The following is a 23210-nucleotide window of genomic DNA, read 5'->3' as shown; positions in this document are numbered from 1 at the left end:
CACACACACACACACACACACACACACACACACACACACACACACACCAGGGACACGCAGCCCTGCTAGGCCACAGAAGAGGACTTTGCAGCCAGTCCTGAAGACACCTGATAAACCAGGGTCAGATGAAAGGGGAGGAGGTTCTCCCCTATCAGTGGACTTGAAAAAGGGCAGGGAGGAGATGAGGGAGGAAGGGTGGGGTTGGGAGGGAATAAGGGAGCGGGATAGAGCTGAGATACAAAGTTAATAAACTGTAACTAATATTAAAAAATAGGAAAAAAGTATATTGCAGGAAAATCACAGGAAGTGCTAGGTAAAAAGATAGGAAGAAGGGATGTCTCTAGCTTGTAATGACTCATATTCCCATACTGAAGCCCTGGACCAAATTACTGAGTGCTTTTTTGTTTTGGTTTGGTTTTTTTTTTTTTTTTTTTTGTTTTGTTGTTTTTTCACTGTAAAATGTGGTAGAGGTATGAGGAAGGCCCTAAAGGGTAAGAGAAAGAAAACAGCCTCACAGACTAGTCAATATCTATTTACAGCATTTAAGGTTGTATGGTCAGCAATGACCACCTCCCAACAACCACCACCCATTGTTTTGGACATAGGAACTGACTGTTTCTCTCTGATTGCTCTCTCCCTTCTCATTCTGTACTAAGTGGTTTAAAGTTCTAGCTCTTGGACATTAATCTTACCAGCCAGTATAATAAACTATTTCCTGATAAAAGTAATACTAGAATTCTGTTTCTTGAGCTAGAATGTCTGTTATAATCTCATGTAGCACAGGTTGGCCTTTAACTTCTGAGCCTCCTGCCTCTACCTCTCTAGTGCTAGGGTTTGCAGCAGAAAAGCCATCCACAAGAGACAACTGGATCTGGTTTGCACTAAGAAATTTTCTTGAGCCTAGGATCCCAAACTTCCAACATTAGAATGCTGCAACCTGACACCACAGAAATGGAACCCCATATCAGGACCCAACCCTTTGGTCAGTAAAGGACTGCCCTAATTTGTGTGACTGACTCACATGGGCTCTGTTTGCATGGCAAGGACTACACAACCTGAAATTACTTGTACAGCAATTCAGAACCATATAGGGCCCAAATTGGACTATTCTCCTTTGCATGGTATGAATTACATGCCAAGAAACCACATACAAAAAAATTCTTCCAACTTATTATTTATCCCAAATAGGGACCTCCCCAGCCCATTATCAATTACTCCAGGAAGAAGCCTTCTTACCTTGGTGTAAAGGGTTACAGTGACTGGATACACAATCCACTACAGAATGCTAAATGTTACAATTTCAACCTGCCTGGCAAGATGTGTCAACTGGTGGTACAAGAACATGAAGGTCAACTGATTTCTGACTGGATCTGAGGCCTAGTCCACAAGAAGGAATCTATGTACAGTACTGTAAACCTAGTCAAAGGCTCATGACTTAGAAGTCATAAGCCCTAGGGTAGAACCTAGTACTATTGATAAAGGGACATGTACTCAAAGTGCCTTATAAATATTCATGTTAATGCACAGAAATTAATGTTTCCTCTCAGTCTTTCTGCAGTAAGTGCCAAGCTCAACTGCTCAAAGGGCCGAGAATAAGCGAGTGTTGGAATGTTCAGTCCTAAATAGAAAAATTTTAACAACTCATGACTCAGAGAACATAGAAGAGGGGTATAAAGAATGTTATGAGGTGGAGGACAGGGAAGAGTGCTGTGAAATAGGTTCTTTAAAAAACACACACACACACACACACACACACACACACACACACACACACAATGTATTTGCTGTCATGAATTCACTGCAGTTATGGTTACTTGTTAAAGACTGGCATCAGTCAACTTTCCAAGAGGAATAGAAGGGGATCTGAGTAGGCTCAAAGTCTAGCTGGTAATGGATGGTTGCTGGTGGATAGGAAATCATTTTCTTCTACAGTGTGTCCAATGCTAACTGAACTCAATGAGTTATAAAAGAAAATTTAAAAGCAAAAAAAGGAGGAGGGAGAGAATTAGAAGGAAGGACTGAGAGAAGTATTGGAATTGGAAGGATTCAGAAAGTGTAGAAAGAAAAACCTGGGTTACATATGATCAAGGCATATTATATACTATATACATGTACACACACACATTACATGGCAGTCACTGCAGTCACTAAGCATTCTTTCTAATACACGTATGGAATTATAATCTTCAAGTTCCACTTCCTTGAAGTATAATAAAAATAAAATTGTTGAGCATTCATTTCAAAACAAAGGAGATAAAGGAACACAGCAAAATAAAGCTTTGCCCTACGTAGTTTATCATTAGCTATATTCTTGCTGACTCAATTCTTTCAGATACAAGGACATTTGTAAATATTCTGATTATGCTACCAACACAATGCTTTTACCTAAGACATTAACACTAGTACAAATAAGCATAAAAAGCAAAATAAATCACTATTTTTAAGTAACTCTAAGTAAAAGAAAAAAATTACAACAGTCATTGAGGACACTTTGGGGAGAGGGTTAAAACAGGGTCTCTACATAGCCCTAGCTGTCCTGGAAGTTGCTATTTAGACCTGGCTGGCCTTGAACTCCCAGAGATCTGCCTGCTTCTGTTTCCTGGGTGCTGGGATTAACAGTGGGTACCACCACACCCAGCACAGAGGACATTCTTACACAGGAAGTAAAGCATTTTGAGGACTACTAAGCCCTTCTTTCTTATCTTCTTTTTGTTGTTGTTGTTACTTTGTTTTGTTGACTCGCTTTGCAGACCAGAGATCCGCCTGCCTCTGCCTCCCCAAGCCATGTGCCACTGTGCTCAGCTGTTTCTTATCTTCTAATGTTTCTAATAAGAAACATACCTGGGCCCCTTGATAAAAAGAGGGCAGATTTCTCTCGAAGAACAACCCTACAACACTGCCACAACTATTCAGTCTAAACTGCAGACGGCAAGCTATAGTGACAGACTGCATCTGGCCTGAAACCTATCTTTGAAAAATAAAGCCTCATTGAAACCACTGCCATGTCCCTGATGACAGACTTAGTCCATGTTAAATTCTGCAGTACAATGGCAGAAAGGTACAGTTAAAACAGAGAAATGTATAGACTAAGCCTTAAAATATTTACTATACGGACTTTAAAAATGTAGCACCCTTCCTGTAAATCCTATTTTACAACTATTTTCAGACTGACAGCATTGACTAGATTTACTAGTAACTGGTTATAGACAGACAGATACATATAAACACACACACACACACAAAAAAAAAAAAAAAAAAAAAAAAAACACAGATCACTCAGAAACTGCCAGATACTCACTTTTACCAGATACTAATGGACAAAGATGAAACACTATTCTCCTAACTAAACAGAGAACTTAGAGTGATCTGGTAATAAACTAGTTTGTGACTCAAGAAAGAAGAGGAAAAGGGAAGAGGAGAGGGAAAAGAAAGATGCAGAGACCAGTAATGGATTCTAAGTCATAATTACGTGGAAAGAAGAATTACATGTGATACAATAAAAAGGGTTTGACCGCAGAGAGCAATAATGACCTATATATTTAAAAGGTTAGAAATCAGGCTTCTGTAAGTTTTCACAATACAGAAATGCTTACCCTATTGAAGCATTATACAATATATACATTACTGAAACATTATATGGAGCCCAATTAGTCATATGTCAAAATTTTTGTGTTTTCATCTATCAAGTGAAAAATAAACCAAAACAAACCTACACGGAAGTAGCATTTCCACAAACAGCATCTGTACTTGTTTCTCAATTATTGGCTACATAATGAAAAGAAATACTTGGCAACTAGAATTTTGACATTGGCTCTCTGACCCTAAGAGTAAGAGTCACCTTTCTAGGAAAGGCCAAACAAAAGTCCTATAACTTACCTTCCCCAAGGGAACTGTAAAGAACAGTACCATCATCAAAGGTATAGAATGACCATGAATTATCACACTTCAATCACATACAGAGGCTACCATTAGTAAGGCAAGGCAACACAGCCTCTGCAACCTTTTATAAAATTGTAAGTTACCAAATGCTTGGGTCTCTATCAACCTGAAGTACCATTAGGTGTCTGCCCTAACCTGGCATGACCAATGGCCACAGCATACATCCGCAGCATACAGCTCTCCTGCTCTCAGCTACTGCATAACCCAAGAATAATCCTTTCTTAAGGAAAAGATGGATTTATTACTTAACAGGCACCAGTCCAAATGTTGTACATAAACTATTTTACTAAACTCCTACAAGAGGAATTTCAGGGTCCAGAGACCCTTTGCTCTATATGTAACAACGCACTGTACCAGCATGTTCTAGAGAACTGCTGTTTCATTTGCAAGTCAATCTTCTCATCAGTTGGCATTATTTGGACCCTTTGACCTTTATGAATAATGTTGCCAATAAAATTTAAGTTTAATAATTTGTATAGATACAGTTTTTATTTCTGTTTGGTACATGCCTGAGAAAAGAACAGCTGGGTCATTTTGGTTAAGTCCAAACGTAGCACTCTTGAGGAACTACCAAACTCTCTGCCAAAGCAGCTGCACCAATTGACAATGTCAACCTCAATACATGAAGGCTTTCATTTTACATTCTCATCATCACTTATTACTGTCTTTAAAAAAAATTTTTTTTTTTCCAAAAACAATGGTCTCTGCAGTGGTCTGAATGAAAAGAATGTTTCAATGGGCTGATGTATTTGAACACTTGGTCCCCAAGTGGTGACACTGTCTGGGGAGGCTGTGGAACTTTCAGGAAGAGGAGCCTTGCTGGAAGATTACTCATGGGAGACAGGCTTTGCCCCACTTCCCCATTTCCTGGAATGCCAAGAAAAAAAAAATGTAAAGACACAGCTTCCTGCTCCAACCACCTGCAGCCATACCACACCTGCCACATGGATTGGAACCATAAGCCAGAATAAACTTTCTGCCTTAAGTTGCTTCTGGTCATATCTTAATCACAGCAAAAGAAACGTGACAAATATAGTTTCTTTCAGCAACTTACAGTTACATGCATTTAAAAAGAGAAAATTAACAAGCATAAACAGGAAATGGTTCATAGAGAAAGCTGATTTACATAGTATGTCAAATAATAGGTAATTCTACAGGAGAGGCAAGGAAAAAAAATATACTCTTTTAAATTCATTTACATGGAAACAAGAAAAGCATTAAGAGTTTGAGGCCAGTCTGATCTACAGAGCTAGTTTCAGGACAACCAGAGCCACACAAAGAAACCCTGTCTCAAAAACAAACAACAAAAACAAAGAGAAGCAGTAGCAAATACCTAAATGTATCTATCTACCTAGGTCTGTTCTAAATATTTTAGGGATTTATTCCTTATAAAAATCCTGTGGGACCAGTTTACCTATTGTGGTGGTTTGATTGAGAATATAGGCTCATGTTTGACTACTTGGTCCCCAGTTGATGGAACTATTTGTGAAGGATTATGAGGTGGTGACTTGTTGGAGGAAATGTCACAGGGGTGGAGATGGGTGTAGAAGTGAGTTTTCAAAAGCCTATGCTGTCTTCCTCCTTCCCCTACTGTTTCTCTCCTCCTTCTCCTTCCTCCTCCTTTCCTGCTCCTCCTCTCTTCCTCCTTCTCCTTCCTGTTGGTATAATGTTCTTTTGGAATGTATACAATTTACCCTTGTTCATTCAAATGCTGATTTCTCTCCCCCACTATCTGGTTTCAATCCGGACATTGCATTGTGATGCTAAAGCATCACCTGTCTCAAGTTTGTGTAAACATGCCACCATTTGTTCCTCTAAATTATCAATTAAAACAACCAGCCACACTGCTGAGCAATGGAGAGGATAGGGTGGGATACCCTGGTCCAGAGTGGGAAGAGGAAGGAGCAGAGAGAGGAGAGATAGAGAATCTGCAGGAGAGGTCTTAGAACCATGTGGAGAAATGAACTAGACCTGAGATATGACTAAAAGCAAGTATAATGGGTGAAATCTGAATGGTAGGAAACTATGCGGGCTTGGAGGTTTAGGATGGAGTAACTATTGCCCAGCATCGTGCTCTAGGTTAATTAAAGAAATCTTAGTCTCTGTGTGGTGATTTAGTTATACAGCTGTATAGGAATAACTGCTGATTAAAAGATAAATCAAGAGTAAATATTAATGACCTTATACAACACCTTCCTCCTTCCTTCTCATCCTCTTTCTTCTCCCTCTTCTCCCTCCCTCCTCCTTCTCCTCCAGATGAGAGCTCTCAGCTACTGTGTTAGTGCCATGCCTGCCTGATTGCTCTCATGATTCCCACCATGATGGTCATAGACTCTTAGGTAGCCCTCTAAAACCATCAGCCCCAAGTTAAACATCTTCTTTCAAAAGTTGCCTAGGTCACAGTGTTTTATCTCAGCAATAGAGAAGAACTGAGACACTGATGAAGAATCAGAGGCACAGAAGAAAAGTACTGTGCTGAAGCTATAGCCACGGAGCCATAGAAAAACTATTTCAACCCAAGCAGTGCGGTTCTCAAATATGAGTTCTTAACTACTGTGCAATACAATAAATCTACACCCTTCATTGTAAGTCAATAATACTGTATGCAAGAGTTTACAATTTCCAAAGTGGAGACTCACCTGGGTGACTCATGGTTTGAATAGTAACTATAGATTCTGGCTATAAATACTTAAGACAATATTTTCAAAACAATTTTTAAAAGCTATGTTTATAAAACTTAATACTTAAATTGTTAAAATACATGAAATTTATTTTTGGCCCTGATGAAGTGATTAGATTATTATAGCTCAAAGAGTTGGAAAATCAAGTTCAGATTTTTAGTTGCTATCAGAAGAGTAATAAATACCAGAATAGATTTTTCTCTTCATAGTGAATTTGAACCTAACAGGAACTACTATTACTGTATTATACCACCTAAACGAAACTCAAAGTCATACCAAGAAAACCTAAAAATCTCACTTAAAATAACTCACTGCAGATATTTTTAAGAATTGGTATTATACTATTCAAAATACACCATTACATTTTAAATTCCCAAGAAATATTTGGAATCAGTTTTAAAAAGACATGAAATTATCTCATGCTATTTTAATAGTTATGCCTCACTTGTACGTGTTCTGCTCCTTACATTTTAGACACAGCCACTTGATAAATATTTATTGTGTGTGAGAGACTGGGTGCATGCCTGTGTGCCACGTGTATACAGGAGCCTGCAGAGGTCAAAAAAGGGTACTAGGATCCCCTAAAACTGTAGTTTCTGTTAACTGTAGTTTCTGTAGTCTGTTAAGTCACCACGTGGAAACTGACAACCAAATCTAGATTGTCTGTACTGCCTCCACTCCCTGGACAAAGTTATTCTCTAACTTCCAAACAGGCATATCTGTAGCAACTGAGCTGCTGTGGAGTATTAGACAGAGCCTCACTTACGCAGTTAAAATATATATAACGTAACATTCTTTACATGGAAAAAAACACCCTAGCTAACAAGCATATGCCCTGTAACAGTTACCACGTAACTGTTCGTATTATTATTTTTAATTGATACCTATTTTAAATAAACTATGTACCTTAAATACATAAAAAGTCACATTAAACAGTGACATTTCAATGTTTAATACATAATATACTTGTTTTTAAAAAGTATATATTTTTAAAAGGAAAATTTTAAACAAAAACATGAAAGAAAGCATTCAGTTACATTGAACTACATCTAATTGTTGCAACTTAGAGAGATGGGCACTCTGTGTCTCCTCAGGGGGCTTCTAAGTATGATTATCCTACCTATGACCTATAAAAAACCAAAACTCAAGATTCTTCAAAGCTAGACACAAGAGCCAACATTCACTAACCAAACATTACAAATACAGTATTAGAGAAAAAGGGAAGATTAGCAATGAAGCCATTTAACAATTCTTACTTTCTGTTTGAAATCTTATTTGCCAGTGTGTTTTAGAGTTGACTCAGCAGTTAACACCTGCTGCTCCTGCAAGACCCAACTCGGTTCCGAACATTCCTATGGCAGCTCACAAGTACCTGTGACTCCAGTTACAGAAGATTCAATGGCCTCTTTTGACTTCCTCAGTCATCAAGCATGCATGTGGTACACATACACATAAGATAAAAATGAGTACATCTTAAAAAATACAAAGAATCTTACTTTCCAAGACCAGGTTTGTTGGTTCACATCTAAACTCCTAACACTAAAGAGACTGAGACAGGATCTCCATTAGTTCTAGGCCAGGCCAGCCAAAGAGAAGAACTCTCTCAAAAAAGAAAAGAAAAGCAAACATGTCTGTTTTTGGAAAAGTTGGCCCCACCAGAATAATCTCTATTAGGCACTGTTTCAGAAGTGGGCCATCTTCCAGAAGTCTCTGTTCTTGCCTACTGGACTATAGCCTCCACAGCTAACTGGCAAGACACAATGTTAACACACCAGACATTCCATCACAAAAAATAACCCTGGATCAATATCTACCAAACATTTAGACAAAGGAAGTTACTTTCATCAACAGCCTCCCATCATGCAGGTGTTTGTACATACATCTGTCCCTACAGTCTCAAATCCCCGTTATGGGGCGAGTTAGACAGCTCAGCAGCTTCTTGCCACTAAGACTAGATGAACCCATAGACACACATGCTTGAAGGAGACAATTGATGTCTACAAGTTCTCCTCTGGAAATTGGACACACACAGAGACACACACACACACACACACACACACACACACACATGCAATAAATAAATCACCTGTCCGTAGAGTAGTATCAGACAAGGAAACTTGAATATGAACTTAGAAGCCAAAGACTATTATTCTTTAACTAATTCTTGCTATTAAGTCCAATAGCAAATAAGTCACAAAATGTAAAATATTAAACACTTTAGTTTTTAAAAGTAGCATTAATGTGCATTATTAACCAGCCACCTTTCTTAAGATTCACTAGACTGCACACCATCCCTTTTTGAGTGTATATATTCTCTTAAAAGACTGAGGTTTAATCCTTGAGTCTGGACTTCTACAAGCAATAACCCTTCCTACCCACTATCTACAAAGGTGCACGCGCTGCACCTCTGACAGACAAAGCAAGTTTCAATGGCGTGCACTGCAAATGTTGTCCCTCTGCTGTCGGCTCCTATTTACTTCCTCTTTATTTTTACTTCATTAAACGTTTCCTTATGTTGTTGTATCTGCTTTGATAAGAAGTTCTTAAAATTGTGAGACACAGAGAAAAAAACAAGACTTTGAAAATACAATAAACATATTCACACTAAAGTATCCTTTACAAAGCAGTCAACAGTCTTAAGGGAATGGGCAGTAAATGAAAAAATTAATAAATATTATGAAAACTCCAGGTCAACAACTAAAAACTTCCCCTAATAAAGTACAGACAAATGCCCTTCAAAGGAAAAACCCCACTGATTCAGTATCTGTGACTATAAAACTAATGACCTCATATGCAAAATTAAATGGATAAGATTTTTTTTTTGTAACATCCAGATTTTATACTGAAAAGTATTTAAAAATTGTAAAAACCTTTGTCAAATATCTTAGGGATGTACAAAAGAAAAATAACAGATATGTGAAAATGAGCTACATCTGGAAAATATAGACTATTTTATTTCCTTTTTTTAGTAATATAAACTAGCCTACACACAGTGCAGCTTTATATGCAATATGATTGCATGTGAATCTGACAGGGGTGTAGAGGCAAACCTCATGAAGATAACTACATGTGTTGACACAGGCTCATAATTCCAATACTTGGGAGGCAGTAAGATCTTGAGTTCAATAATAGCTGGAGCTTCAAGGCAAGACCAGACTTCACAAACTAAACAACATCCCCACTGGGGCCTGATGTGCGCACTTACCCTTCTCCTCCCATTCTTGTTATCTTAAGTCGAAAATCCACAGAATTTAGACTGGGAGGTTTCCATTTCAAAATGTCATCACATCGACCAGGTTTGTATTTCTAAAGTGAAGTAAAATAAAAGCAATTAGTAAGAAGTTAAATTTTAGGGTTCAATTCATCAAACATACCATTACTTTTTATTAAGAAAAATTGTTACTTTTTAATTTCATTTTGGTTTTTAAATTTTTGATATATACACACACACACACACACACACACACACATACATGCCAAGACCTATGTGTTGTGGTCAGACACAACTCTCAGATGTTATGTTCAAGAAACTCTTTTTCCCAAAGTCTGACATTTAGACCAGCATTTCCTCAGGACTCCCCATCCCTCAGCTTCTCTCCCCTATATAAGCCAATCATTTTGGCTATGTGGGATCTTGGCCTCTTGGCTGGCTTCTGGGCTCTTCACCTTCCTCTCTCCTCTTTCCTCCTCTCACTACCCACACGCCACCCTGGCTCGTGGCCTGGTTCAGATGCTGCTGACTGGGTTCTCCCTAACACCTACAACAAACTTAGTCCACCATGCTAGGTGCAGACATGTCTTCATTCGATTTATTTATCTGGTGCTGATACCACAGAAGGGACATAAGTGAGTCCTTCACACCAAGCTGCTGACTTTGAAGATATGCATGGATCATTGTTTCCGCTGACTTCTGCTACCCAGCACATCTAGAGCCCAGCATTTCAGCTGCTTCTTCCCTCCACGTATACTAACCATTCACCTTTCCTCTCTGGTTCTTACAGCTTGCTATGCCTGCCTGAGGCATCTCTCTATGCCCTTCATATGAGCATATCTTTTTTGTTTGCTTCTTTGTTTGTTTCTGGGTTTCTCTGAGTAGTCCTGGCTGTCCTTGAACTCACAGAGATTGGGCTGCCTCTGCCTCCCACGTGCTGGGATTTCAGGCAGGCACATTTCTCCCTCTATCAGAACCCTTCCTTTTCCCAAACCCTCTAGTCCCCATAAGAGCTAGCTGCTCTGCCTCTTCAGTTTTTCAACTCTCTTCCTCTACTGGATACCTGTCACTCCAGAGGCACCTGCTTTGTCAACTATTATTACAAAGCCACACCAGGATGCCAGAAAGCTGCTCTTGCCCTACAGAGCCCACTGTCACCTGAAAAAGGATGCCTCGCCCCTAAGATTTGGGACATCTCTCTGACAAGTCTCTCCTTTCCCTTGGGTATACCCTGGATTGAAATTCTTGTCTCCACTGACATTTACCCCCCTGGGCCTGTGTTCTCAGCTCCTTCCTGGGGCTGTCTACAACCCTGCAGCTTCTCTAACCCTGTCTGCCTGCTGCACTGCCTTTCACGTCCCTCTGGGAGCTTAAAGGAATCCTCCCTCCTGTGGGGTCACACTTTGTGACCCATTCTCCTTTTCTCCTTGGACTCAACTTCCTCCACGAATTGAGAGACTTACTGCTACTACAAAAAGTTTGTCCTCGATACAGATCAATGACCAAAGTTCAACCCACTAGATTTCCAAATTCTCTCATACAGCAACAACTACTGCTGCTGCACAAATGACCCCAAATCTCTTCTGTCTGTTTGCTCTCCTCTACGCTACCAAAGGGTATCTTATCTCTAAGGTTTTTCTATTCTCCACTCTTAAATATCTTTTATCTCTATGATTTCTTTGCTCTCTGCTCAAAAAAAAAAAATCCTAAAAATATGCTATAAACTATCTCAGGGTTTGTAAGTATGGGTATGATTTAAAATCTGTAATAAAATCTAGTTTAAAGCTTATAACAAAAGAATTATAGTTTAAAAACCCATACATGTGGGTATCCCAGAGCAGAAAGACACACACGGTATATACTCACTTATATAGCCCTATAAGATAGGATAAACATACTAAAATATGTACACTTAAAGAAGATAAACAAGAAAGAGGACCCAGAGTAAGATGATCAATCCTCATTTAGAAAGACAAATGGGATGGACAGGGGAAGTAGGAGAAAACAAGTAACAGGGACAGGAGCCTACCGCAGAGGGCCTCTGAAAGATTCTACCTAGCAGTGTATCAAAGCAGATGCGGAGACTCAAAACCAAACCTTAGGCAGAGTGCAGAATATCATATGAAAGAAGGGGGAATTAGTATGACCGGGAGAGGACAGGAGCTCCACAAGGACAAAATATATCAGGGCACGGGGGCCCTCTATGAGACTGTTACTTCATTCCAAATCAGGCATGTTTTCTAGAGCTACTAGGAATCCTAAGAAACCAAAGTTTACCTTGCTGGCAGACTTCACTCTTAAGAGAGATAAATTCAGAAAACAGATCTCAAAGCAACTTTTTACTATTCTTTTATTTAAAGAAACTTGTTTTGCAATAACTACTCTCAGTAATCAACCACATGTGCTTCATGGTTTTAAAAAAGGTTTAGAGTTTATGTTAGTTCAATAGTCTAAAAAGTGTTTTAAGATGTATAAATGCAAATGGTAAAGGTCTAAATAAGTGATTTAAAGTATATAAGAATGTTTGAATTCTCTACTTCTCTGTGCTATTATTCTACTAAGACTTTAAGAGTTCAGAGTTGTAACAATAATCACTAGAGTTCTGATCAATACAGCCCAGGTAAAGTACTGCTACTGTTATCATAGTCAACAAGCTCAAATTTTTTTCCTTTGGTTGTCCTTTAAGTTGAGACAAGATGAGCTTCTTATTTATGCTAAAAACAAATCTGTCCTCTATTGGACAGATATATATGTCTCTCTGAAAAAAAAAAATTATATATATATATATCCAGCCCTCAACCCATAATCACTTTTACTATAACTCAACTGCTATAACTCTATAACTATAATTCTGTAACTATAACTCTACTGCTTTTTTCTATTATGTGAATTTCAATACAGATTACAAATAGTTTATGTCTAAAACCTTCATCTCTTTGTAAGCTTTAGCGAGTTGACTTGGATCCACCTCTCCCAGGTCAAAGAGACTCAATAAAGATTGAGTACTCCTGTCAATCAACAGTCTAAGTTTCTCCATTCCTCTACTTTTGAGACCTCACTCCCCCAACTATCAGGACCACGGGCCTGGAAGTTTCAAATGTACACCCAATACAAAAAACTTTCCCCTGAGCTCTTTAACTTTACCTTCTGTCCCTAGTCTGTACTTGTCCCAACAGATTTCCAATCAACTGCAGACTGCTCTAAAACTGCCAAAAATGCACCAGCCCCAGGTGTTCCCTGGAATCTGCATTCTAGACTGCTCCAAAGCATCCTTGATTTCCCAGATTCCAAGTGGCCAAAAAGAACCTGTTCAGCAAGCTAAAACAGCCTGCACTCCTCTCCCCCCATTCTTTGGTCATCATTCCAGCCATCCTGCCCCTAGACAATGCTACCGAAATTTCAGTGGGAGGTAGTTATAGAAGAGACTACGTCACTCCCTATCATCAACAAAAATGATAGAATATTGTCTCAAGAAATTCCTTTTCCCAAAGACTGGCATTTAGACAAAAGCCAGCATTCCCTTGGGTACTTAAGATAGTTCCTATGTACTAAAAGGAGTCATTCTCCTTCATGTTAACAAAAGAGAGAAGGGGCTCTGTGCCAGAGGTGCCTGTTGAACATATCAAAGCAGACATTAGCCAATACCTGTTACAGAGTCATCCTAGCTGGCACAATCTCCAGCCACTGAGCTTCAACCCCACTCCTCCAGCCTCTGATCCCTACATAACCTCAGCCATTTTGGCTATGTGCCTGCTTGGTTCCTGCATGGGCCCTGGGTCACTTGCCCCTCTCTTAGTAGTCCTCTCCCTACTCTTCCCCTCCTGTTCTCCCCCACCCCTCTCCTCTCATGGCCCAGTTCAGTCTGGAGTCTTGCAGATTGTCTTTGCCTGTGCTCGGACCTCATACCTACAATAGAAACCTTCTCATGTCCTTGCTTTCTTCATTCACAGGAGTAGTTCTCTCCTCACAGCATGGAATCAAATGCAGGTCACCAGCCTCATCACCTTAATCTTTACCCTGAACCACCTTGACTGACGGATGGATGGCCTGCTACTTCTTTTTTAACTTAATTTTTTTTATCTTCCATTAATAGGGGAGTTATCAATCTATCTGCTTGTTAATGATTTTTTGCCTTCCATATCAAAATGACAAACTCTTGTTTATGAAAGCTCAAGAAAATACATCAATTATTCAATCTAATCTTGCTTTAACTTAAAGAAATTACTATAATAAATTAAAAAAAAATTGTCTCTCATTAAGCTTTCCTAAGGGGAAAGCTACAATGTATAACGGTAAGCAATGATTTTTTTTTTGTTTGTTTTTTTAAGAAAAGGTCTTAAGTATTCCAGACTGGTCTCCAACTCCCTACCTCTCAATATAGTAACTTCTTCATTTATGTAGCTCAACTCTGAATGCCTTCTTTGCCAAATGTTCAAATAGTCTACTCATTATTGTTTTTGCTTTGTTTCACTTTTGGTGTTTGGGTTTGAGTTTTGTATGCATGCACATGACACATGTGTGTGGAAACCAGAGGTCAATGTCTGGTGTGTCTTCCTTAATGGCTCTACCTTCTTCTCACTGACGCTGAGTCTGCTGCACTGGCTGGCCATCAAGCCAAAAGAACTTCCCCTTACTTCTGCCTTCTTAGTGCTAGAATTACTAGCGTGTGCCACTACATCCAGTCAGTTGTTACTGTTTTTAGAAGGGGTTTCATGAAGGTCAATATGGCCTCAAAATGCACCATGTGATTGTGGATGGTCTTGAACCCTTGAGCCTGCCCCCACCTCCCAAAAGCTCAAACTACAAGGCACCATTTTCTTTTTTTTTTTTTTTTTTTTTTGGTGGGGGGTGTGGAGGGAGTGGTGGTAGGCAGTGAGACAGGGCTAGTGTGAGACTCATTACGCAGCTAAAGTTCACCTTGACTTGATAACCATACTCTTTGCCTCACTCCTATACCCCCTCCACCCAGTGCTAAGATCACAGAAACGTACTAACATGCATACTTCCTGCGCATTTTTGTAATTTACCTTCCTTCCTTTCTTTTTATTTTTCCCTTCATTTATTTTTAGGATACTGGAGATTTTTAAACACAGGACTTCTCAGATGCTAACTCCAACAAGGAGCTACCTCCCCTTCCCGAACCGTTTGTTTACTTTTCATTTTGCGATGAGAATCCTACTAAATTGCCCAAACTGGCCTTAGTTTTCAATACTCCTGTCTCAGTCTCCAGAGTACCTGAGATGACAGGCCTGTGCCATCTGGACTGGCCTTTACAATTTACTTTGCTGATCAAACTTTTTGTTTTAATTAGGTCAAAATTACCACTTTTAGGGCTAGAGAGATATTAAAGGTTAGGCTCACAAAAGTATAAAAACACCCACTTATAAATTATATAATTTGTGGAGTTTACTCCTTGAAGAAATATTTTCCTAAAGTCACTAGATTTCATAGTTATTTTTAGGTAGATGATCCATTTCTTATTTCTTCATATCTATGGTGAGACAGAAGAAAGACCAAGGGACCAGGGCAATCTCTCACAGGTGAACTCTCACTTGCCATGCAGGCCTGGCAACCTGTAGTGGAAGTTTTGGTTTCTTTAAAGACCCAGTTATGTTATAGAAATACGTGTTGACATACTTAAAAAAAAACATCTTTTATTTACATTTTTTATCTTTTTCTCCCTACTCTACCCCAATCCCTTCCAAAACCCCAGCACCAAGCAGAAGAAGAAAGGGTTAATGGGAAGAGGGGATGCAGTTCTTTCTTAGCTGCTTCCTGATGGTTAGGGTCATCAGGTTCTTTGGAGCCAGTCCAATCCTCTTCCCAGGAGATCTCCAACTTCCTGTCTCACAACAGCAACCAGGAGCAGCAAGGAAGAAGCAGCAGGAGCAGCACTGTTCTTTCTGGGCTCTGTCATTTATTCTCTCTCCAGAGACCTCAGATTTAAACTATCTGCAGCTGGCAAAGAGCTTCTCTCAGAGCCCACACAAAACAAATAGTCTGCTGTTGTGGACCATCTGAATCAGTCCCACATCCCATACCTGGGACCAAAACAAAACATGTTTATATCCACAACAAATATATTTTTAAGTGTGGGATATGGGACTGCTTTAGTCTGTCCACAGCTGATAATTGCCTCATGCGGAGCGTGATCTTTGGTGGCTGGCAACAGCCTTGTGCAGGCTCAGAGAGGAGTGTGGTCTTCGCCAGCTGCAGATAGAATTCTGGGGACTGGGAGAGAGTATAAATAAGACAGCCCAGAGAAAGATAGGGTGAGGGATTTGAGGAGACAGATAAAGAGAAAGAAGGCTTCAAGAAGACAGACAGAGAAAGAAGGCTGCTGGTTCTGCTGGACTGCTGGACTCTTGATGACTGAGATTGGTATTTTTCCAAAGAACCAGATGACCCTTACCAGTCAGAACTAAGTCTAAAGAGGTCTACATTCCCCTTTCCCTTCTAACATTCTTTCAATCCTAGCTAGGGCTAGGGGATTGGAATGGAGGTAGAGGTTTAAGGAACCCCAAATAAAATAGCGCTTAAAAAAAAAAGTACCTAGAGCAACCTGTTTTATTCTCCAGAAGATGCACAAGATGGCAGGAAAGAACCAACTTCACAAAGCTTGTCCTCTGGCTCCTGCACATGGGCCACACCCTCACACTCATTATGCATATACCATAATAATAAAACAAACATTTTACAAAAAAAAACTAGGTTCACTGCTTGGCAGATGAGTGCCCTATTAGTCCGAAATCATGTGTAAGAGCTTGCCTTCCTCACTGGCTTGCTAAGGCACCGTTATCAACACAACGGTTGTTCCAGATCTATTACCTCTTCATCTGCTGCAATGGTGCACATGAATTCTATCCTACTAAAGAACAGAATCTAGTTCATAAGCACTGCCTCTACACTTTTCAAGTTTTTTTTCAATGAATCTTAGCAATGTTCTATTTCAGTGAACAATTATTAGATTAATTCTCAACAATATCCTTGGAAATTGTTTTGTTTCTCTATATCATCAATAACTACCTAGATGCCATACCTAACAGAAAACACAAAAATAAAATGTAGCTTGGCTAGTAGAGTGCTTCCCCATATACCTGAAGCCTTGGCTTCCTTTACCATCATGGCAACAAGCCTGCAACCCCGGGCTTAGAGGCTAGAGGACCAGAAGCTGAAGGTTTTCCCAGCTATGGTAAGATGGAGGCTACCCTGGGTTACAGGAGGAAGAACTACTTAGAGTAATCTACAGGATCAATGTAATCTCAATCAGCAGTCTTTTCAGAGAAACAGCACAGCCCACCTTAAATTTCATGTGAAATTTCAAGAGACTCCAGAGCCAAAATAATCTTGGAGAAGGGAAAGAAACATATCAAACAAAAATTAGAAGACATATTCTAAACAAGACTCAATCTCACTCTGTTACCAAGAATGACACTGAACTGCTACACTACTGATCCTCTTGGTTCCACCTACTAAGTACTAGAATCACAGGCATGCAAAACACCAAGCCCATTCAAACCCAGGGCTTTAGTCATGCTGGGCAAATCTTCTACCAACTCCTTCTATCCAAAGCCATTTCATTTTAAATACTACAAAGCTACATACAAATCATACATGACAGACATATAGGAAAATGGGATAGCGTTAAGAGTACAAAAATAAGTCCTATGTGTAATTACCTGATTGACATTTCACAGTGGCACTAACTACATTAAATGGAGAAAGAATACTCTCTTCAAGAAATAGTGCTGGGTAATGAGATGATTTGGCAGACAAAAGTACTTTCTGAACAAGCCTTCAGACCTGTGTCAAATCCTGGAACCCCTGATCCCAAATCCTAATCCTCTGACCTCCTAATCCTTCTCTCTCTTTTTTTTTTTTTGAAACAAATGTATATGTATTTTATTTTCATATAAAGTGAATTTCTTTTTCTCATCTATTTTCACTTTGTTATCACTAGAAACTTAACAATAAAAGCAAAAGTGAACAGGAGTCATTGGTCTCACTCCCTAACCTTCCCTGAAGCTCTGCTCAAAGGACCCTGGCAATGGTGATGTCCATCAGTCCTCTAAGTTCACTACACTAGAAAGAGAAAAAAACAAAATAAAAACAAAACTTGTAATTCAAATGTGAACAGAAGACAAAAACTTAAAACATTTCCTTTATCACAACCATGAATTTTTTTATTGTTTATTATTATTAGTTACATTTTACTAACTCTGTATCCCAGCTGTATCCCGCTCCCTTATTCCCTCCCAATCCCACCCTCCCTCCCTCAGCCTCTCCCCACCACTTTCCAAGTCCATGGATTGGGGAGGACCTCCTCCCCCTCCATCTGGCTGGCCCTGTTCTATCAGGTATCTTCAGGGCTGGCTGCAAAGTCCACCTCAGTGGCCTAGCAGGACTGCTCCTCCCTTGGGGGGTGGGGAGTCAAAGAGCCCCATTGAGTTCCTGTCAGAGATAGTCCCTGTTCCCCTCACCATGGGAAACCAATTGGTTATTGAGCTACCACGAGCTTCGTCCGAGCAAAGGTTCTAGGTTATATCCATACTTGGTCTTCGGTTGGAGAAACAGTCTCAGAAAAAAACCCTGTGCCCAGATATATTTGGTCCTTGTGGGGCTCCTATCCTCAACCCGTCATACTAACTCCCCTTCTGCCGAAGGTTTGGTTATGAGTCTCAGCATCTGCTCTGAAACGCTGCTTGGCAGTGACCTCCTAATCCTAATCCTCTGACCTCCACACATACACTGCGGTATGTTCTCCCCCAACCCCTGCACGCCCTCCCATTCTCCCTTGAGCTCTTTCTCTCTCTCTCTCTCTCTCTCTCTCTCTCTCTCTCTCTCTCACACACACACACACACACACACACACACACACACACACACCATATATGCACATAATAAATGAAATGAAATTTTAAAATTTTAACCCTGACTCAGAAAACCAAATACTGTGTTTTCTTCCATATACAGCGCGCGCACGCGCGCACGCACACACACGAAAGGGGGGGTGTCTATGTGGGGAAATGAATAGGTCCCAAACTTGAATATGAGGAAAGAGAGAGCAAGAGAGTAATGAGAGAAAATAAATGCCCCATGCTCTCAAATGTGGAATCTAGATTTGACTTCACACACAAACACATACATATAACAGCAGAAGGAAGACTACTTGACAGGAGGAAAGGAACAGTGGAAAGTGGGTGGGGACAGGAGAGGTCTTTTAGTTATTTCTCTATTGCTTTGATAAAACATACACACACACAACCCAAATGAAAGCAGCTAATTAAAAGAAAGTGTTTTATTGAACTTACAATTCCTAAGGGTTAGAGTCCGTGATGGAACACCAAAGGCTTTCAGCTGGAACAACTAAGGGCTCACATCTCAAAGGACAAACAGTAGGCAGAAAGTACACTAGGAATGACAGTCTTTTGAAACCTCAAGCCTCTCCCCCACCCCTGTAATACACTTCCTACAGCAAAAGGACACCCCTCCTAATCCTTGCTAAAAATAGTTCCACCAACTGGGGACCGAGCATTCAAACACAGAGTGTATGAGGCCCACTCTTATTCAAACCACCACATGAGGATATCAGGAAAGATGCAAACAGAGATTGGTACCATGACTACAGGCATGACAAGCCTATCTTGTATGCTAGATAAAAAGAATGACAGGAGCTAGAAAATCGTTCAGCGGTTGAGAGCACTTTTCTTGCAGAGGACCCAGCTCAGCTCCCAGTGTCTGCATGGTGAGGTGTAACCATCCACAGGGCACACAAAGTACATGTTACAGGCAGGCCAACAAAGCACCTGCACATAAATAAGCAGGCCTTTAAAACTCAAGCAGAAAGGCGCTGCACTAAACTTTTATTTTTCCACTTCTATGTTAGTATCAGAGTTAACCATTAATTCCACATGCAAAAATGACACTAGAAGATGAATGTAGTGGTGCATTCCTGTAATTCCAGTACTTGGAAAGTAGAGGCCTTAGAATCAGGAGTTCAAGGCCAATGCCCCCTGAAAGCTAGTCTTACAACAAAAGAAAAACAACCACAAAAAAATAAGGACCATTCATGAATTCTTTTAACTACTGTTTTCACACACTGAGTATATAAAAGAGATCCTGGTATGTAAAAGAGATGCTTCAGTCAAGTAAAACAAAGGGTATACAGGAGGAAAAAGAACTGCGAAGACAGAAAGATTTCCACATGCAAAACAATTAAGTTATATTCCCTAACACACATCATTATCCAGAAACTAAATCAAGAATATAAGTATGGAATCAGTGTGAGAATTCTCACGAAGCTAAAATGAATCTGCCAGCATCCTCCCAAAGGAACATTACACTCCACAGATAACCTGCTCAGCCATGGCCACTGCTTCTCTACTCACAATAGTTAGGAAACAGAACCCACCTGAATGCCCCAAAACAACAGATAATTATAATGTGGTGTGTGTATGTGTATACATACACTATGCAACACTGTTGCAGCTGGAAGGAAAACTGAAATCATGAACTTTGCAGGTCCATAGATGGAACTAAAAAAAATATAGAACAAAAAGATGTCAAACATCTTCTTATTGGAGGCTGCTGGCTACAAATCATCAAATACAAGCACACAGCCTGTAGTAACTACAAAACCCAGGAAAATAAAACGGAACCATTGCAAAGATAGGGGCACTGGAGAGCAACAGAGAGGGAACAGCACCGCATAAGCAATCTGAACAGGAAAATGGGGAAAGGAATACTCCTTAGGGAGGGGAAGAGGGTAAATGCAGAAAGAGGAAAGAAAGTAAAGTGATCTAGTAGGAAAAATCGAAAGGATTTTTCAGACATACAAAATAAAAATTTTTAAATGTAAAATACGTAATAATTTTTAAAAGTTCATAATATAGATTGTTTCCCCAGGTCGTTTGACTAAAAGTGGATAAATTCAAAGTCAAATATATACTGCTTCAATGAGGTAGTAGACATTTCATCCCCACATTTGCCACAGCAGACTCACTTAGGTGATACACACACTTCATGGGGATTGGAAATAAATCTCTTTACACTTGCTTTGTATAGGGTTTCTCATCGGTGAAAAAGCCTATAATAAAAAATTAATTATTTTTGCTATTAAAGCTATTTTACAGAAATCTCTCAAAATGGGCCATGAAGAGACAAAGAGAGTTAAGGAAGGAGAGTCTGCAGAAAAGAACAAGCTGAAAAGTAAGGCAGCAAGACCCTGTATTTCACAATGCCTTTGCCTAGCCTTCCTGAATCCATACACAGCCCTGGCCAAGAAAAGCATACTTAGAAACATCACTTAGTCATGTTTGTTTGTTTTCATGGTGTTAGCAAAAATAATAATAATAAAACCAACAACAACAACAATACAGATAAAAAGTTCTTTTTTTCATCATCTCCAAAGTAATAAGGGCCAAGATATTTTATGTAAGGGTTAAGGCTTTTAAATATAAACATGACTTACCATGTTTGAAATACAAAATCTTGCTGAAGTGTGTGTGTGTGTAATTCTAGTGTACAGTAATGAGTGATGTATGTTAATTATACTGAACTCAGCATGCACTCAAGACTAAAATCTTTATCAACGCTCTAGTTAACTGATAAATATGTTACTTGGTCTATGAATAAAACTGATTTTAACAAGTGGGCTGTTTAAAAAAGAAAAGCGGGAGAAATACTGTGCCTGGATACAACCCCAATATAACCTGAGATACCCATGATCTTTAAAGAAGCAACAATGCAATTAACATAAATGTTAGAAATAATAGAATATAAGAGGGAAATGTTTACTAATACATAGCAGAGCCTCTGTTCAAAGTGCAGTTTAGTGTAGACATAAAGCAAAAATGTCTCAAAACCAGACAGATTCCTGTAAAGCAGTAGTTTTTTAACTAGAGGTGGCCCCTGGAGAAGTAGCAGTGCTGGAAAACAGTGGAGCGAGGAAGGTGCGCTACTGCCATCTAGTGGCACAAGCCAGAGACAGCGCTACAGACCCTACACTGTCCAGGACCACAGGGCCAAGAGAACGTAAACAAAACCAGTGCCAGTAACTGTAAAGAAAGTAATATGCTTAATTCCCCTTTGGCTCTCCCAACCTAGTAATGTTAAGGACATTTAAAGTGTAGGCTTCACTCTCATTTTTAAAAATACAGCAATACTCCCCCTGGGGGGGGAGAGGGGGGTTACCAGGCTACAGAGGAAGACGATGCAGACAGTTCTGATGAGACAGGACAGGCTAGGATCAGAGGGAAGGAGAGGACCTCCCCTATCAGGAGACTTGGACAGGGCCATGGGAGGAGTTGAGAGAGGGTGGGATTGGGAGGGGGTGAGGGAGAGAGCAGATATAGCTGGCATACAAAGTGAATAAACTGTAATCAATAAAAAAAAATTAAAAAAAAAACATCAATAGCATTTTGCTTGCCTGTAATAGGGTATCTAGACCAAAGTTATGCATTCCTCTACAATCTCCAGTTACAAAATGTTAACAGCCATGTTTGGAAAACACTGCCTTTCAGGCTTTCCACATGCCACTGTCTTCACCCACCATCTGACCACTTGCTGTTATTCCCTTTGGTTTTAAATGAATACGTTCTTCACATATCCATTCTTTCCTTTTGTTTTGTTTTTAACTGGTTTTCACCATAAGCAACGCCTAAAAGACTCCAAACATAACCACAAACTTACCCCCAAATCTTCATTTCTAATCCTAATTACTCTCAAAGAAACCTAGATGCTCCTTTATAAATATGAATAGATCAAAGCCGACCCAGTATCCTTCAAATCCAGGCAGCATCCTAAGGTTTTAAGTCTAAAATGAAATCACTCGTTTGCTTAAACAAAGAGCTAACCCATCCCATCTTGATGAATACAAACCTCCTACCTACTTAGGTTAGACTTTGTATACAGGCCACTCTTGAGTCTCTATCACTTCTGCACGCATCAGTGACCCCGCGATTTCCCTCACTGCTGTGATAACCCAGCTGCTATCCCTACAGCCACCAGAGCCTGTCACATGTAACTGGTCCTCACCGCAGCTGGTCATTAGCTCACAGACTACGGTCAAGCTTCTGAAGCCAACAGCCAGGCCCCAATCTAGTCTTCCTTTATTTCCTATAGTCTCCTTTATCTCTTCTATTCTGTGATCTTTATATGGAATAACAAACACTATAATAATTTCTAATAAATATCATATAATGTGTATTTTTCCAACCAACTATGGTGCTGAGTGCTATCAAATCACATGATTCTTAGAACATTCATAATAATTTCTTGTCTTCATGGATCACATAAGGATGGATAGAAAGACAGACAGATAGATAGACAGAGAGATAGATAGATAGATAGATAGATAGATAGATAGATAGATAGATAGA

General features: G+C 39.7%; 1 protein-coding gene across 3 annotated transcripts in view; it reads right to left on the bottom strand.

Annotated features, from left to right (window-relative positions):
• The window catches only part of Rngtt (RNA guanylyltransferase and 5'-phosphatase), a 205511-nt gene that overhangs the window by 95965 nt on the left and 86336 nt on the right, over positions 1–23210 (bottom strand). For all 3 annotated transcript variants that reach the window (XM_055599433.1, XM_055599434.1, XM_055599435.1), the window contains exon 13: positions 9826–9926. In XM_055599433.1, the coding sequence (XP_055455408.1) occupies positions 9826–9926 (101 nt within the window). The remainder of the gene's footprint in view (positions 1–9825; positions 9927–23210) is intronic.

This window comes from Psammomys obesus, unplaced genomic scaffold, assembly GCF_907164565.1.
Source record: "Psammomys obesus unplaced genomic scaffold, mPsaObe1.curated_primary_1811, whole genome shotgun sequence".
NCBI classification, from domain to species: Eukaryota; Metazoa; Chordata; class Mammalia; order Rodentia; family Muridae; genus Psammomys; species Psammomys obesus.
The sequence above is the reverse complement of the archived record's forward strand: the minus strand, read 5'-3'. Positions and strand labels throughout refer to the sequence as shown.